Source organism: Aotus nancymaae, unplaced genomic scaffold, assembly GCF_030222135.1.
Source record: "Aotus nancymaae isolate 86718 unplaced genomic scaffold, 86718_ANA_hifiasm-v0.15.2.pri h1tg000007l, whole genome shotgun sequence".
In the NCBI taxonomy this organism is placed as follows: Eukaryota; Metazoa; Chordata; class Mammalia; order Primates; family Aotidae; genus Aotus; species Aotus nancymaae.
In genome coordinates, this window is record NW_026988418.1 from 28448854 (window position 1) to 28464909 (window position 16056).

At 42.0% G+C, this 16056-nt stretch overlaps 1 protein-coding gene across 6 annotated transcripts in view; it reads left to right on the top strand.

Moving 5' to 3' along the window:
• AK4 (adenylate kinase 4) overlaps positions 1-16056 on the top strand; it is an 81924-nt gene that overhangs the window by 39360 nt on the left and 26508 nt on the right. For all 6 annotated transcript variants that reach the window (XM_012442786.3, XM_012442787.2, XM_021667722.2 and 3 more), the window contains exon 2: positions 2035-2154. In XM_012442786.3, the coding sequence (XP_012298209.1) occupies positions 2035-2154 (120 nt within the window). The remainder of the gene's footprint in view (positions 1-2034; positions 2155-16056) is intronic.

The following is a 16056-nucleotide window of genomic DNA, read 5'->3' on the forward strand; positions in this document are numbered from 1 at the left end:
AGATATGGAGCTCTTCACAGCGCATATCTTCAGTGCTTAAGTTGGGGTTGTGGCATGCAGACTGAGTCTGGGGAAGCAAGGGCTCTACCTAGATTAAAGGTGAAAGTGGGGAGGCCAGGCCCGGTGGCTCACGCCTGTAATCCCAGCACTCTCGGAAGCAAAGGTGGGCGGATCTCTTGAGGTCAGTCAGGAATTGGTGACCTGCCTGGCCAACATGGTGAAACCCTGTCTCTACTAAAAATACAAAAATTAGCTGAGCGTGGTGATGCACACCTGTAATCCCACCTACTCGGGAGGATGAGGCAGGAGAATCGCTGGAACCCAGGAGGCAGAGGTTGTGGTGAGCCGAGATTGCGCCACTGCACTCCAGCCTGGGCGATTGAGTGAGACTCTGTAGCCAAAAAAAAAAAAAGTAAGTGGTGTCAAATGATTCTTGAGCCTTTTTCTAGTAATATAATTCTGCTTTGTGTTTTTATTTTTACTTACTTATTTTTTTGAGATGGAGTCTCGCTGTCACCTGGGCTGGAATGCAGTGATATGATCTTGGCTCATTGCAACTTCTGCCTCCTGGGTTTAAGTGATTCTCCTGCCTCAGCCTCCTGAGCAGTTGACATTACAGGAGCCCACCACCATGCCCAGCTAATTTTTTTTTTTTTTTTTTTTGAGACTGGGTCTTGCTCTGTCACCCAGTGCGGTGGCGCAGTCTTGGCTCACTGCAACCTCCACCTCCTGGGTTTATGCAATTCTCCTGTCTCAGCCTCCTGAGTAGCTGGGATTACAGGCGCCCACCACCACACCTGGCTAATTTTTGTATTTTTAGTAGAGACAGGGTTTCGCCATGTTGGCCAGGTTGATCTCAAACTCATAATCCCAGGTGATCGTCAAGCTCCCAAAGTGTTGGGATTGCAGGCATGAGCCATCATACCTGGATCTTTGTGTTTTAAAAGAACTGAATTGGTCTGTCTAGAATGTGATTCCTAAGCATTCATTATCAGTTACCCCAAGAGCAGAGGATTTCACTTGTAGTTAAAAAAATAAAACACAAATTTAGTTCTTGGAAATGTACAGATTTAAACTGATAGTTTGTTTTACTAAATGCAACTCACAATTTCTACATATAGGAAATTAGTATTTTAAATGAAGATAGAAGCTGTTTTCCCCTGAAAGTATTTATGTGGTTTTGTTAAAACTTCACATCCTTTTATGAACTTGGCATTCCACTAATAACACTGAGTTGCTTTTACAGCTGTGTCAGCAAGGTGCCGTCTTCTTATATTGAAGTTCATGAAAAGACATAAAGCTGTTGTTGTTTGTATTATGTGGCATTCTTTTTAGACCACTGGAACTTGTTTCCTTTGGTCTCTCTAAGGAATGGTTGTGCTTCTCATCTTCCTCTAGTCTTCTGTACATTGTGTGGTTGATCACGTTTCTTGTTACCATAAACTGTTGACAGGCACAGTGCCCAATTTGTGGCTTACCTCTAGGAAGTATCCAGGGTTTCTCTCTATCAGTCTTTTATGTATCATCCTTCTTCTTGACTTTATTTTCTATTCTTATTTTTTTTCTTGCCCAGTTTATGTATTTTTCTTTTTTGGAGACAGGATCTCCTCCTGTTGCCCAGGCTGGGAGGCAGTAGCACAATCAGTAAGCTTGAGCTCACTGCAAGCTCAAATTCCTGGGCTCAAGTGATCCTCCCACCTCATCCTCCCAAAGTACTGGAATTACAGGCATGAGCCACCATACCTGGCCACTCTTTCTTTCTTCCTTTTTTTGGTATGGGTTGGGGAGAGGGGTACTATGCTGTCTCAAAGAGCTGCTTTTATAATTTTTTGGGAGATAAATGTGTAAAATAAGCAACAGTCCCACTTATTGAGGTGAATATTTTAAAAACTAAAAACATACCTACAACTACCTAAAAATTTCCTCCCATATCAAGAAGGATGGAGAGAAGGCAAAACTGTCAGAAAAGAGTTGGTGAGCTTTTTGTTTGGGAAGTTTTCTTGAATATCTCTTTTTTTCTTGTCTTTTTAATAGAAGTTGGTGAGATGGCAAAGCAGTACATAGAGAAAAGTCTTTTGGTTCCAGACCATGTGATCACACGCCTAATGATGTCCGAGTTGGAGAACAGGCGTGGCCAGCACTGGCTCCTCGATGGTGAGTTGAAGCTGTGAGTAAACTGGATTTCTGGGAATTGTCGGTTAAGGTCTTGCACACTCTCTTAACTTCTTACAGATTGGAAAATGCCTTATTACAGATTGGAAAATGCCTTATTTTCTAAACTTTCTGTCATTTATTTAGTATTGTAATTTGGCAACATGATAGGAACCCATCGTGGTGAAGCCTCTTATTTCTTCTGTCTCCAGATCACCATCATGAGAAGCACTGACTTGAAGCAAATCGTCACCAAATTTCTGTTATTGCTTCGGCCTTTTTTTTCCATAAGTCATCCTGAGTATAACTCCTCTTCAATCAGATGTTCTTTCATTCACCACAGGACACACAGAATAAAACTATGAGTTATTATTTTTCACCTGTCAGATTAACAGAGAAAGAACATTGGAAAATCCTTTATTGAATGTGTAGGAAACAAATATTGCTGAAAGTATAAAATGAGCAACCTTTGGAGAGCAGTTAGCATTATATATACTTTCTGATCCAGCAGTTCCATTCTGGATTTCTGCCTAAAGATGCAAGGAGGTTTATTTCAACATTATTGGTAAATAGGAAGACACTATTACTGACACTATAAAAGAATCATTATATATGTGGTACTCTGAGGACACAAAGGGGAAAATTATTCTGTTGGTAGGAGGAGGGATTGGAAGAACTGTATGGAAAGTGATGAATAGATAAATGGTCCTCACGTGGATGAATGGGGATAGGGAAGGTAGATTTTTTTTTTTTTTTCCAGCAGAGAGACAGTGTAAACAGAGTGAAAGGGGATTGAGTTATCTTAGTATTTTTCTGAGCCTGCAAGCAGAGGTTGCAGAGGAAATCCTGGAGTAGATAGCCTTTGATTTTGCATAAAGATGGTGGAACTGGAATTTGTTGGCTTTTTGAAGCACTGAAGAGTTGTTAAGTAGGGGTGTAATATCACATTTGTCTCTCAGAAAGACTATTCCATTAGCAGCACAGGAAAGATTAGGTGCTGGGGCATGGAGGAGAGTTGTGACTACAAACCAGAGATCACTGGAATAACTGGACTAAGGGATGCTGAAGGCCTGAATTTAAGCAATAATAGCAGTGGGATGGAAGAGGGAGGCACCATTCATAATAGAGTGAATTGAGGAGAAAGAATTGATAGGAGGTGTGGCTGATGTTAGGTACTACAGCCCCAGGGTTTTCTTTTATTGCCTTCCAGGCTTTTTGAGTTTCCTAGTTTTCATAACCCTTTCTACATTAGAGAGGGTAGTATAGAGTTTCATAACCTAGGCTTGTTAATTTCTCTAGACTCTACTTTTAACCCACAAAAGTTAGCCCTTTTCTTAGTCTGTTTTCTGCTGCTACAACAGAATGTTTTGAACTAGGCCATTTATAAAGACAAGAAATTTATTTCTCACCACTTCTAGAGGCTGGAAAGTCCAAGAGCATGGTGTCAGCATCTGATGGAGCATTGCTGCACCATCCCTGGCAGAAGGCATTACATGGGGAAGAAGTGCATGCCTCTGAGAGGGAATGGGAGCTGAACTTACCCTTTTATCAGGAGCCCATTGTTTTATCTAGAGCCCCCTTCTCTCATAAGAGCATTCATTCATTCATGAAGGCAGAGCCCTTATGACCTAATGACCTCTTAAAGGCTCCATCTTCCATAACATAACAATGCCAATTAAATTTCAACTTAAGTTTTGGAGGGGACATTCAAACCTTAACATTCTGCCCCAACCCACCTCCCCACAAAAAACAACTCACGTCCTTCTCATATACAGAATACATTCATTCTATCCCAGTAGCCCCCAGAGTCTTGACTTGGTCTAGACTCAAGAGTCCAATCTGAATCAGACATGGGTGAGATTTATAAGGTATAATTCATTCTGGGACAAATTCCCTTCAGCTGTGAGCCTGTGAAATTCAATGCTAGTCATCTACTTCCAAAATGCTATGGTAGGAAGGTGTTTGATGGACATTACCATTCCGAAAGAAGAAATAGGCAAGAAGAAAGGAGTAAGTGGTCCCTGATAAGTCCAAAATACAACAGGGGAGACATTAAGTCATAAAGATGGAGAATATCTCTATCGACCCCACATTCTGCCTCCTGGGCACACTGGGATGGGAGTTGGGCTCCAGGGCCTCAGAAGCCCCACCCCCTGTGACTTTGCTGGCTCAGTCCACTCTGCAGCTCTCATGGGTTGAAGTTGTATATGGTGGATTTACAGTTCTGGGGTGTTGACAGTGGCCCACTAAGCATTGCCCTAGTGGGGACTCTGTGGCAGCCTTGACCCCACAGTTCCACTGGGCATTGTCCTAATGGGGCTGTCTGCAGTGGCTCTATCCTGCAATAGGTCTCTGTCTGGGCATCCAAGCAGTCCCTGGCATTGTTTGATATCTAGGCGGAAGAAGCCATGCCCTGCAGGACTTGCATTCTGGAGCCATGCCTGAAGCTGTTTGAGTCATGGCTGGGGAGGCCAAGGAATGCTATCCATCTCCTGAAACCAGTCTACCATCCTAGAGCTCTGGGTCTGTGATGGGAGGGGCAGTCTAGTGATCTCTGAAATGCCTTTGAGGTTTTTCTTTCATTGTCTTGATTGATAGCACCTGGCTTTCTTCTACCCATGCTTGAGCAATAGGTCGTTTGACCACACACTTAATATTCCCTCTTGAACATACTTTTCCACTCTTTACATGGCCATGCAAGAATTTTCCAAATTCTTCTGTTTTGCTTCTCTTTTAACTATATAGTTATCCCTCAGTATCTGCCGAGGGTAAGCAGTGTGGGAAGGGATTGGTTCCAGGACCACTCCCTCATACCAAAATTCATGCATACTCCAGCCCTGTGAAACCCATGGGTATGAAAAGTCAGTCCTCCATGTGCAAGGGTTTTGTGTCCTACAAATACTGTATTGCATTTGGCTGTGAATGTGGAACCCCGTGATATGGAGGGCCAACTGTATTTATTGAAAAAATCCTTGGCTGGATGTGGTGGCTCATACCTGTAATCCCAGCACTTTGGGAGGCCAAGGTGGGCAGATCACTTGAGCCCAGGAGACCAGCCTGGGCAACCTTTGCAAAATCTCATCTCTACAAAAATTAGCCAGGTGTGGTGGCATGTGCCTGTGGTCCCAGCTACTTGGGACTGAGGTGGGAGGATCACTTTAGCCTGAGAGGTTGAGGCAGCAGTGAGGCATGATTACACCACTGCACTCCAGCCTGGATGCCAGATGACAGAGTGAGACCCTGTTTCAAAAGAAAAGAACAAATTTTGGTATAAAGTATGTCCTCAGAGTTCAAACCCATGTGTTCAGTGTATTTGATCATCTCTCTGCTCTCACATCTCATTTTATGCAGTTAAAAGTAACCACACAGCAGCTTGAATGCTTTACTGCTTACAGATTTCTTCCACTGCATATCCTAGTTCATTGCTCTTAAGTTTTGCACTCCATAAAGCTCTAGGACATGGACATAATTTGCCAAGGTCTTTGCAGCTGTCTAACAAGAATAACCTTCACTCCATTTTCTAATACCTTCTTTTACATTTCTGTCTGAGACCTCATCAGAATGGCCTGTAGTATCCAATTGCTGCTAACGTTCTGGTCATGACCACTTGAGTAGTTTCTTTTTTGAGACAAAGTCTCACTGTCGCCCACGCTGGAGTACTGTGGCATGATCTCGGCTCACTGCAACCTCCACCTCCCAGTTTCAAGTGATTCTCCTGCCTCAGCCTCCCAAGTAGCTGGGATTATAGGCATATGGCACCATGCCCAGCTAATTTTTGTATTTTTAGTAGAGATAGCATTTTGCCATGTTGGCCAGATTGGTCTTGAACTCTGATATCAGGTGATCTGCCCGCCTCGGCCTCCCAAAGTGCTGGGATTGCAGGCGTGAGCCACCGTGCCTGGCCCCCTTGAGTAATTTTTAAGTTTTCTTAAAAATTCAGACCTTCCGTACAGCTCCCCTCTTCTTTTGAGTTCTCACCATAATTGCCCTTGATGCATCATTCATGGCAATTTAGGGTGTTTCTAGCTGCCTCCTCCAAATTCTTCCAGCCTCTACCCATTACCTGGTTCCAAAGCTATGGCCACATTTTTAGGTGTTTGTTGTGGAAACAGCCCCATTCCTTGGTATCCATTTTTTTTGTCTTAGTCTGTTTTGAGTTGCTGTAACAGAATACCTCAGGTTGGGTCATTTATAAAGAAAAGAAATTTATTTCTCACAGTTCTGGAGGCAGGGAAGAGTAAGACCATGATGCTCCTATCTGTTGAGAGTCTTTTTGCTGTATGTTGTAACCTGGTGGAAGGCAGCACATGATGAGAAGGCTCACACAAGAGAGGGAATAAGGGGTTAAACTTAGGTTTTTTTCAGGAGCCCACTCCTGAGATAAACAATCCCATTAATCCATTCATGAGGGCAGAGCCCTCATGACCTGATAATTTCTTAAAGGCCCCACCTCCCAATGCCTTTAAATTGGCAATTAAATTTCAACATGAGTTGTGGAGGAAACGTTCAAACCATAGCACCCCCCAATGCTTTTTGTGTGGGTATTTATCACGACTGATAAACTTTGACTTTGCCGCCACTTAACAGTATCTCTAGTTTAAATTTTTAAAATGTAAGTCCTCTCACCTTGCAAAATGAATTAGTGTAGGTTTAGTGAACTTAAAAGTCCTGTGTTTAAAAAGGATCATCTGTGTTAAACTCCTCTGGAAAGAGGGTTACCGTAATAATTGAGAGCATGGACCCTGATGCTGCCAGACTGCCTGACTTGAATCCCCACTCTGCCACTCTCTGGCAGACTGTGTGACCTTGGGCCTCTGATTGCTCATGAAACACAGATTAGCAAAGAGGGGCAAAGTGAGCAAATATATGTAAAGTGCTCAGAAGAGTGCTTGCTTTATGTAAGTGCTGTATGAGTGTTTGTCATTATTTGTTATGACTAATGTACAGGTCCTGAATTTTTGGGGTGGGGGGTGACTATTTAAAGTGTTCACTTCAAAAATAGCTCTAAAAGTATTTATCGAGGCAGAATAAAAGTCAGTTTCAATTATGGAATGTTTTCTCTATCTCTTCAGTGCTTGCTTTTGCCATGACTTCGTCTTCCCCTCAGGACTGAGTAATTGAAGTTCTTCCACATCATAGGCCTGTTTTAGTAAAGTGCGTCAGCCTCCCAAATGATTTGGTTAGTATTTTTCTCCTTGAAAACCCATATGGTCACTTTTTCAGTTGCGATTTTTCTTTAAAGCTCTGGAGTAAATCCATTTGGCAAGGTGTGGAGTGCGAGGGATGCCTGGTTCCTATGTTCAGCTTTAGCCTCCTTATGTTACACAGGCACATGCTCTGCGGAGGACGTGCCTGTCGAGTGTGCTAAAGGTGATTGAATGTGGAAAGGTCGAGAAAGGCATTCTGATGACAGATGACTCATGATCTTGGTCCATATGGCTGTCGAGAGGCATCCTGCAAATGGTGGGTGGAAATGGGTAGAGTGGATCCAAGCCAAGGGAACCCCAAGTGGGGATGTGGGGAGCAGAGGGAGGGTGAGTGCTCTGTGGTTTGGTCAGCTTTGCCCTTGCTGAAAAAACATTCAGCACTGCCTTCCCTTTACAGTGCTTTCCGGTTGGGTAAGAAATATTCTTTGTTTAGTTGGTTTTTTTGTTTTCGTTTTGTTTTGTTTTTGAGACAGAGTCTCTCTCTCTCTCTCTCACCCAGGCTGGAGTGCAGTGGCGCAATCTCGGTTCACTGCAACCTCCACCTCCCAGGTTCAAGCAGTTCTCCTGTCTCAGCCTCTTGAATAGCTGGGATTACAGGTGCATGCCACCATGCTTGGCTTTTTTTTTTAGTAGAGGCGAGGTTGCACCATGTTGGCCAGGCTGGTCTTGAACTCCTGGCCTCAAGTGATCTGCCCACCTCAGCCTCCCAAAGTGCTGGGATTACAGGTGTGAGCCACCGCTCCCAACCCTTAAGAAATATTCTTTTTTTGTGTGTTGTTGTGTGTGTGTATATACACATGTATATTTATATATGTATACACACATATGGAAAGTGGTTTTCCTCTTTTTTTCTTTTTTCCTTTCTCTTTTATTTTCTCAAAAGTTTATTGTGTTAGTGACAGCAGTTTTTTTCTAATTAGTTTCCTTTAATTTTTAAGGGACATATTCTACCAGAGGATTATAATACACAAGGCTTCTAATTTTGTTATAAAACGGGTGTTTTTTTTTTGTTTGTTTCATAGAGATGCTGTTTATTGCTTACTAAGTGATCTTGAGGTGAAATACTAACTAAGGAACAGTAATCAGTTATTTGAAACAAATACATTGCTTAAGGCCAGGAGTTTGCGACTAGCCTGGGCAACACAGCAAGACCCTGTTTCTACAAAAAAGAAAAAATGCCGAGCCTGGTGGCACATACCTGTAGACCCAACTACTTGGGAGGCTGAGCTGTAATATTACTTGAGCCCGGGAGTTTCCTGCAGTGAGCCATGATGGCACCACTGCACTACAGCCTCAGTGACAGTGAAAACACGTTCCCCCCCACCAAAAAAAGCAAAATTTTCACTTTTTGTTTTGAGATGAGTTTCACTCTGTCATCAGACTGGAGTGCAGTGGCGCGATGTTGGCTCGTTGCAGCCTCCTCCTCCCGGGTTCAAGTGATTCTCCTGCCTCAGCCTCTCGAGTAGCTGGGATAATGGCACCCGCCACCACGCTCAGCTAATTTTTGTATTTTTGTAGAGATGGGGTTTCACCAAGTTGGCCAGGGTGGTCTTGAATTCCTGACCTCAGGTGATCCACCTGCCTTGGCCTCCCAAAATGTTAGGATTACAGGTGTGAGCTGCAGCACCAGCTAATTTTTCCCTTTTTTAAAAAAGGGTCGACTATTAGTCTGTTTCCATGTGGCCGATAAAGACATACGCAAGACTGGGTAATTTATACGGGAAAAAGGGTTTAATTGACTTACAGTTCCATGTGGCTTGGGAAGCCTCACAATCATGGTAGAAGGCAAGGAGCAGCGAGTCACATCTTATATGGATGGCAGCAGGCAAAGAGAGCTTGTGCAGGGAAACTCCCGTTTTTAAAACTATCAGATCTCATGAGACTTATTCACTATCATGAGAACAGCATGGGAAAGACCTGCCCCCGTAATTCAGTTACCTCCCACCAGGTTCATCCCATGACACTTGGGGATTGTGGGAGCTACAGTTCAAGATGAAATTTGGGTGAGGACACAGCCGGACCATATCAGGCCAGCAGTGAGGTATATAGCCATAGAGAGAGATGCATTAGTAACTGTTTTTCTCATTTCAAAACTTAACTGCTTACTTGTACATTAAAATAGCAATCTAGAAGTTCTCCAAATCAGTCCCAATTTATCTCCATGTACCAAGATGTAGTAGAATTATCTGCCATATGATTTTAGGGATGGCTATCAAAATATTTTAAATTGGTATTTCAAAGTTTGGTTTTGTAGAAAACAGCCTTAAATTCTGGAATTGTAAATGAAATGTAATTTAATCCTTTTCATTGATAATAATGATAACCTTTAGCACAAGAGTCAGCATTCAGTCCATGGTTGTATTTGGACCCTGGTTTGTTTGTTTCATTCTGAGCAATGCTGACCACTAACAAGTGGTTTCTGAAGGTAATTCTGTTCTGCTTTTAGCATAAGTCAGAGTTGTTTGAATGTGTGCAGTGTTTGTGTGTGCCTCTGTTTTCCCTGAGAGCTAAATGATTTCAGACTTGAGATGTTCCTGGCTACGCACTCACCCAGAGTCGGTGGTGGAGCCGAGTAAAAGGTGTATGTTCAGAATGCTGGAGCCAGAGTCTTTTGCCCTGATTTTGCGGATGTGTTTTACCATACGAGGCTAGTACATAACAGCTCTGACCTTATCGTCTCCACATTTTTCCTTCTGATTCAGACCTCTGAAGAGTGTCACATCCCACTGGGCAACATATGTCTACAGAAAAAAACCAAAAATATCTTCTGAATCACATCTTTTAGGAAATGCCAAGGGTAATTTTTTTTTGGTTGCCCTTGTGAATCTAGGGTATGTTTCAATAATAAAATATATCATAGATTTGTTTAGAAGGTTACTGAAAAATGCTGCTTTAATAAAAAAAACTCGACCCTTTCTTCCTGTGTGTATGTGTGTGTGTGTTTATGTGTAGGAGGGCAGTAGTTTTTCTTACTCATTTATCTTTAAATATTTAGTACTGAAAAATCATTACCACATAACCCTTCTATCTCAGGTTGTTACTAAGGCAGTGATGTATATTCTGGTGTGTTGAATGGAAAGTTTAAAGCAGTTGTGATTTCTAAAGAATGAAGAACAGTTGTAAAATTTGTGGAACTCTACTAGGGTGCTGTGGCCATCTGTATCTGCCAAGCATGGATTGAACAATTAAAATGTTTGGTTTCTCAGCAGGATTGTCCTTCTTGACATACCCATGACTTGTCCCTCTCATTGTAGCTCTGTTCATTCAGCAAGAATTATTACATCTATAGGTCCTGGATATTTCTAAAGTGAATACAGTACAGGTATGATAACTTTGCACTAAGCTGGTGACAGTGAAGAAGAATGTGTGGAAAAGAGGAATTGGAGGTAGACTAAGCTTGTCAAGGAGCTCCTGACATAGGAGGGTTCAGAGACATATATTCAGCCACACATGGTACAGGTGAGGTGTTCCAAGAGGTAAGTGGAGTGGTTTTTGCAAGGAAGGAGTGACATTTTTGGTCAAAATGATTGCATGAAAAAAGATGGGTGTGTGTTGATTAGTCTTAGTACTACATTACTGGAAACTCTATCCATGCCCCAAGACAATGTAAATATGCCTGACTTTTTTTTTTTTTTCATCATCCAAAATTCTGATTTGAGGAGACAGTAGGGTGTGGTGGATCATGCTTGTGATCTCAGCAGTTTGGGAGGCTGAGGCAGGAGGATCACTTGAGCCCAGGAGTTCGAGACCAGCCTGGGCAACACAATGAAAGCCCCTCTCTACAAAAATATAGAAAAATTAGCTGGGCATGGTGGTACACGCCTGCAGTCACAGCTAGTCGTAGGCTGAGGTGGGAGGATCACCTGAGCCTGGGGAGGTCAAGACTGCAGTGGGCCATGATTGCACCACTGCACTCCAGCCTGGGTGACAGAATGCGGCTCTGTCTCCAAAAGAAAGAAAAGAATTTGGACAGTGACCCTTAAGTGAATGTTATTTTCTTAGTTGGCATTTTCCCCCCTGAACTTTGATGGTAGAATTTGATCAAGGCATTTCATGACTGTGTGTTTGGTGTGCATGAAGGATCAGCAGTTACTTGTTGAGTTTGGTTTACATAAAAAATTATTTTTGTAGCCAGATAACCATAACAGTGTTCCCCAGAATGTTGTGTCTTTAAGTTTGTGTTGTAAAGCAGGTTTGACAATTTTTATCATGTTGGAAGAAGGAATTGTAAAACCCAAGACCTATGTTTGGTTATATAGGTTGATTATCTCTTATCCAAAATGCTTGGGACCAGAAGTATTTTGGATTTCAGATTTTTTGATTTTAGAATATCTGCCTTATACTTACTCATTGGGTATCCTTAATCCAAAAAAAAATGTAAAATCTGAGATGCTCCAATAGGCATTTTCTTTGAGCATCATGTTGGCGCTCAAAGTTTTAGATTTTGGAGGATTTCAGACTTTCCTATTAGGGATGTTTATACTTTCTAACATAATTGTTAAGTATTTGGACATTCTTAAATAAAATAATTTGTAGACATATAATTAATTTCAAGTTAGTGCTCTAAGAGAGACCAAATGACTTTTCTAGAAGAAGATGGCCAATAAGAAGAAAGAGTGTATCTACCTCACGTAAGACTAGGTAACAGTTTTTGTTTTTGTTTTTGTTTTTTTTAATATGGAATTTTGCTCTTGCTGCCAGGCTGGAGTAAAGTGCTGTGATCTTGGCTCAGTGCAACCTCTTTCAAGTTCAAGTGATTCTCCTGCCTCAGCCTCCTGAATAGCTGGGACTACAGATGCCTGCCACTATGCCCCGCTAATTTTTTATATTTTTAGTAGGGACGGGGTTTCAGTATGTTGGCCAGTCTGGAACTCCTGATCTTAGGTGATCTGCCCACCTTGGCCCCACAAAGTGCTGGGATTACAGGCGTGAGCCACCACATCCTGTCTAGGTGACAGTTTTCTAAACAGAGTTGGTTGAGTTATACAGGAAATACCACTATTTAGTGGGGTTAAGTTGTGAAGAGACATTTGGGTGACACATGTTGGAAACAGATGCTTGGTGCCACAAAGAAAAATTAGCACTGAGACAAAGGATCTTTCAGCAACGTAACTTTTACTTCCTGGACTGCAGGAGGGGTACCCTTGCTAGTCACTGTGGTGCAACGAACAAAGGAAAGCAGACAGATTTATTCCTTATGCATTTGGGGTTGTCTTTACTGCTGTATCTGATCTCTGTTGGCTGGAACCAGACTTCACAATCTAAAAAAAATCCCAATTGGCTAACAACTTAAAAGTTTTCTAAACAGGTAAAAGCAGTGGAGAGCTGGGACATGCCTATGACATCTAGCACAGATAATCTTGGTTAAAGTACAAGGACATAGAATGTACTATGTGCCTGTAAGCATGGCATGTCTAACAGCTACATAGGATAGGGCTTAACGAAGTTATTAGCACACTTATTCTTTAACAAGAAAGGAAACTTTAAAAAGGAACTTTTCTACTTTGCACACACGTGACCTGAAATCTTGGCACACTGCCATCTGCTTCACTTTATCCAAAGTATGCAGCCTGTTGAGACTTTGTATCTAGCTTCTGATTCCACTGAAGCTATTACAACTCCTTATTGCTCCCAGGTGATTGCATGAATTTCTTCTGGTGCTAAGCATTCATAATTTTCTATAACTATTTATTGATTACCAGCTGTGTGCCAGACAGTGGCCAAACACCACAGTAGAGCAACAAAGAGACTAGGTAGGGCCTGGCTCTCCTGATACTCAGAATCCAGTGGTGTTTTCAGCTTTTTTTTTTTTTTTTTCAGACAGAGTCTCACTCTGTTGCCAGTTGGAGTGCAATGGCGCAATCTTAGCTCACTGCAACCTCCACCTCCCTGGTTTAAGTGATTCTCCTGCCTAAGCCTCTCGAGTAGCTTGGACTACAGGCAGTGCCACCACGTCCAGCTAATTTTTGTATTTTTAGTAGAGTCAGAGTTTCACCATGTTGGCCAGGATGGTCTTGATCTCCTGACCTTGTGATCTGCCCACCTCATCCTCCCAAAGTGCTGGGAATATAGACGTGAGCCGCCACGCTAGGCTGTTTTCAGTTTTTTTGCTACCCTAGGCAGTGAGGGTTATCTTTAGTTTCTTTAATCTAAATCAAAACCCTGGGAACTCAGTTTTTCTCTTAGTGACTTTTCCTGCGTTCTGCACCCTTGATGTCAATATGAGCTCAGAGTAGCTGACTAAAAAACGTGGTGAAGCCTGGGATCTCTTCTCTTTCTCATTTGATATGGAATCTCTTCTGCGTTTCTGTCCTCCAAGTCCATTTCCAGTTTCTTTCTTCTGATTCATCTGACTGCTGCTTTGGGGGTGAGGAACAATTGTACCAGAGTATAGTAGACAATGGTGACTTATTTTATGTATGTCTCAGAGATTGATTAGATTTCAATATTAAAGAACAATATGGAAAATGTATATATACATATATTTGACTAGACCCTAGAAAAGCTTGGTTCATGGATCAGTAAACAAATTGAGTATATATTTTTTGTGTCTTGATAAATGAGGCATTCATCATTCCCAAGAGGGAGTAGCATGCTTCCTGACCTCATAGTCCAGGAGCTGCACAAATGGTTGCAGAATAGGAAGGGTCTTGGGAGCACCAGTGAAGAGGCAGTGAAAAGTTGACGTCTGGCACAGAGAGGGAATTAGGTGACCCTCTTTTGAAGGTGAGGGAGACAGGTATTAGGAAACCTTCCTGGAGAAGCTGAGACCAAGAACCATTTTTGGAAGGTTGGAATGAAGTACGTTTTAGAGGGAGGGAAGATCATGTGGAAAAGCTCTAGAGGTATGAAACATGATGTGTTCTGGAAACCACAAGTAGTTGGGTAACCCTGGAGTTGAAAGCATGAGCTGACGAGGCTGGCAAGTGGACGGGGGCAAAAGTTAAACCTTTCATCAAATTAAAAAATGGAGTTGAGTAAGCATCAAAGTTAATATTTAAAAATGAGTTAGGGGAAGTTAAAAGTAAAATTTAAAACTTTGAGTTTAAAAATGGAACAACATATTTTTAAGCTTTATTTCCAACATTTAAAAATTAACTGGATTGTGGTCCGGGTGTGCTGGCTCATGCCTGAAATCTCAGCACTTTGAGAGGCCAAAGGCAGGGGGATCACGAGGTCAGGAGTTTGAGACCAGCTTGGCCAACATGGTGAAACCTTGTCTTTACTAAAAGATACAAAAAAATTAGCCGAGTGTGGTGGCGGGTGCCTATAATCCCAGCTACTTGGGAGGTCGAGGCAGGAGAACTCCTCAAACCCAGGAGGCAGAGGTTGCAGTGAGCCGAGATCGTGCCATTGCACTCAGCCTGAGCGACAGGGCAAGACTCTGTCTCAAACAAAAAAAAAAATTAACTGGATTATTAAACTTTTAAATTTAGATCTACATTTGACATTAAATTGTGATTTCTCTGTATCTGGGCATGTCTTGTCTTATGTGTTCAGATGCATCTAGCCCATTTGCTATTGCCGCTTAATTAGAAGTCTATAAAGTAAGGCACAGGATGAAACTCTTTAACTCCTAACTTTAGATATTAGGAGAGCCTGAATTCATGAAACAAGTAATTCATCCAATTCTTGGGAATTGGATGGATTAAGAAAATTCATTACAAAACATCATTCAAAGCATCCGAGGGCATACTTTGCTAGTTTAACAATTGTGCACTTACAATGCACAAACCACGATGCTAAGAAGACATTAACATGGTAGGGTTTATGAATCAGACCTGAATACCAGTCTATAACTTATAAGGGGCTTGCAGTCTTTTTTTTTTTTTTTTTTTTTTTTGAGATGGAGTCTCTCGTCCAGGCTGTCGTGCAGTGGTGCGATCTCGGTCACTGTAACCTCCGCCTCCCGAGTTCAAGCAATTCTCCTGCCTCAGCCTCCCGAGTAGCTGAGATTACAGGTACCTACCACCACACCCGGCTAATTTTTCTATTTTTTTTTTTAGTAGAGATGGGGTTTCACCATGTTGGCCGGGCTGGTCTCGAACTCCTGACCTCAGGTGATCTGCCTGCCTCATCCTCCTAAAGTGCTGGGATTTCAGGCATAAGCCACTGTGCCTGGCCTTTTTTTTTTTTTTAAGATGGGATTGTGCTCTGTCACCCAGATTAGAGTGTAGTGGCACCATCATAGCTTACTACAGCCTCAAACTGGGTTCAAGTAATCCTCCCATCTCAGCTTCCTGAGTAGCTGAGACTACCAACTGCATGCCACCTTGCCTGGCTAATTTTAAAATGTCTTGTAGAAATGGAATTTTGCTATGTTGCCCAGGCTAGTCCTGAACTCGTATCCTCAAGCAGTCTTCCTGTCTCAGCCCCTCAAAGTACTGAGATTACAGTCATTGGCCACTGTGCCATATTGTATAGTCTTGAGCAAACAAAGTTTTCTTTTTTGGATTCTTTTTCTTCATCCATAAAATAAGCATGTTCATGGCGTACATAGGTTTGCGAGGACTGATTAACAAATGTAAAACTCTTAGTGGAGTTCTGGAAAACAGGTCATTAATTGGTAGACATATATTATTTATTATAATTTATTTTAAGCTACAATAGAAACACTTTGAAACTTACGTAGATGTTAGGATTTAACATTTCAGCAATAACTTACTGAGAAACTTTACAAAAAACACTGTCATTCTAA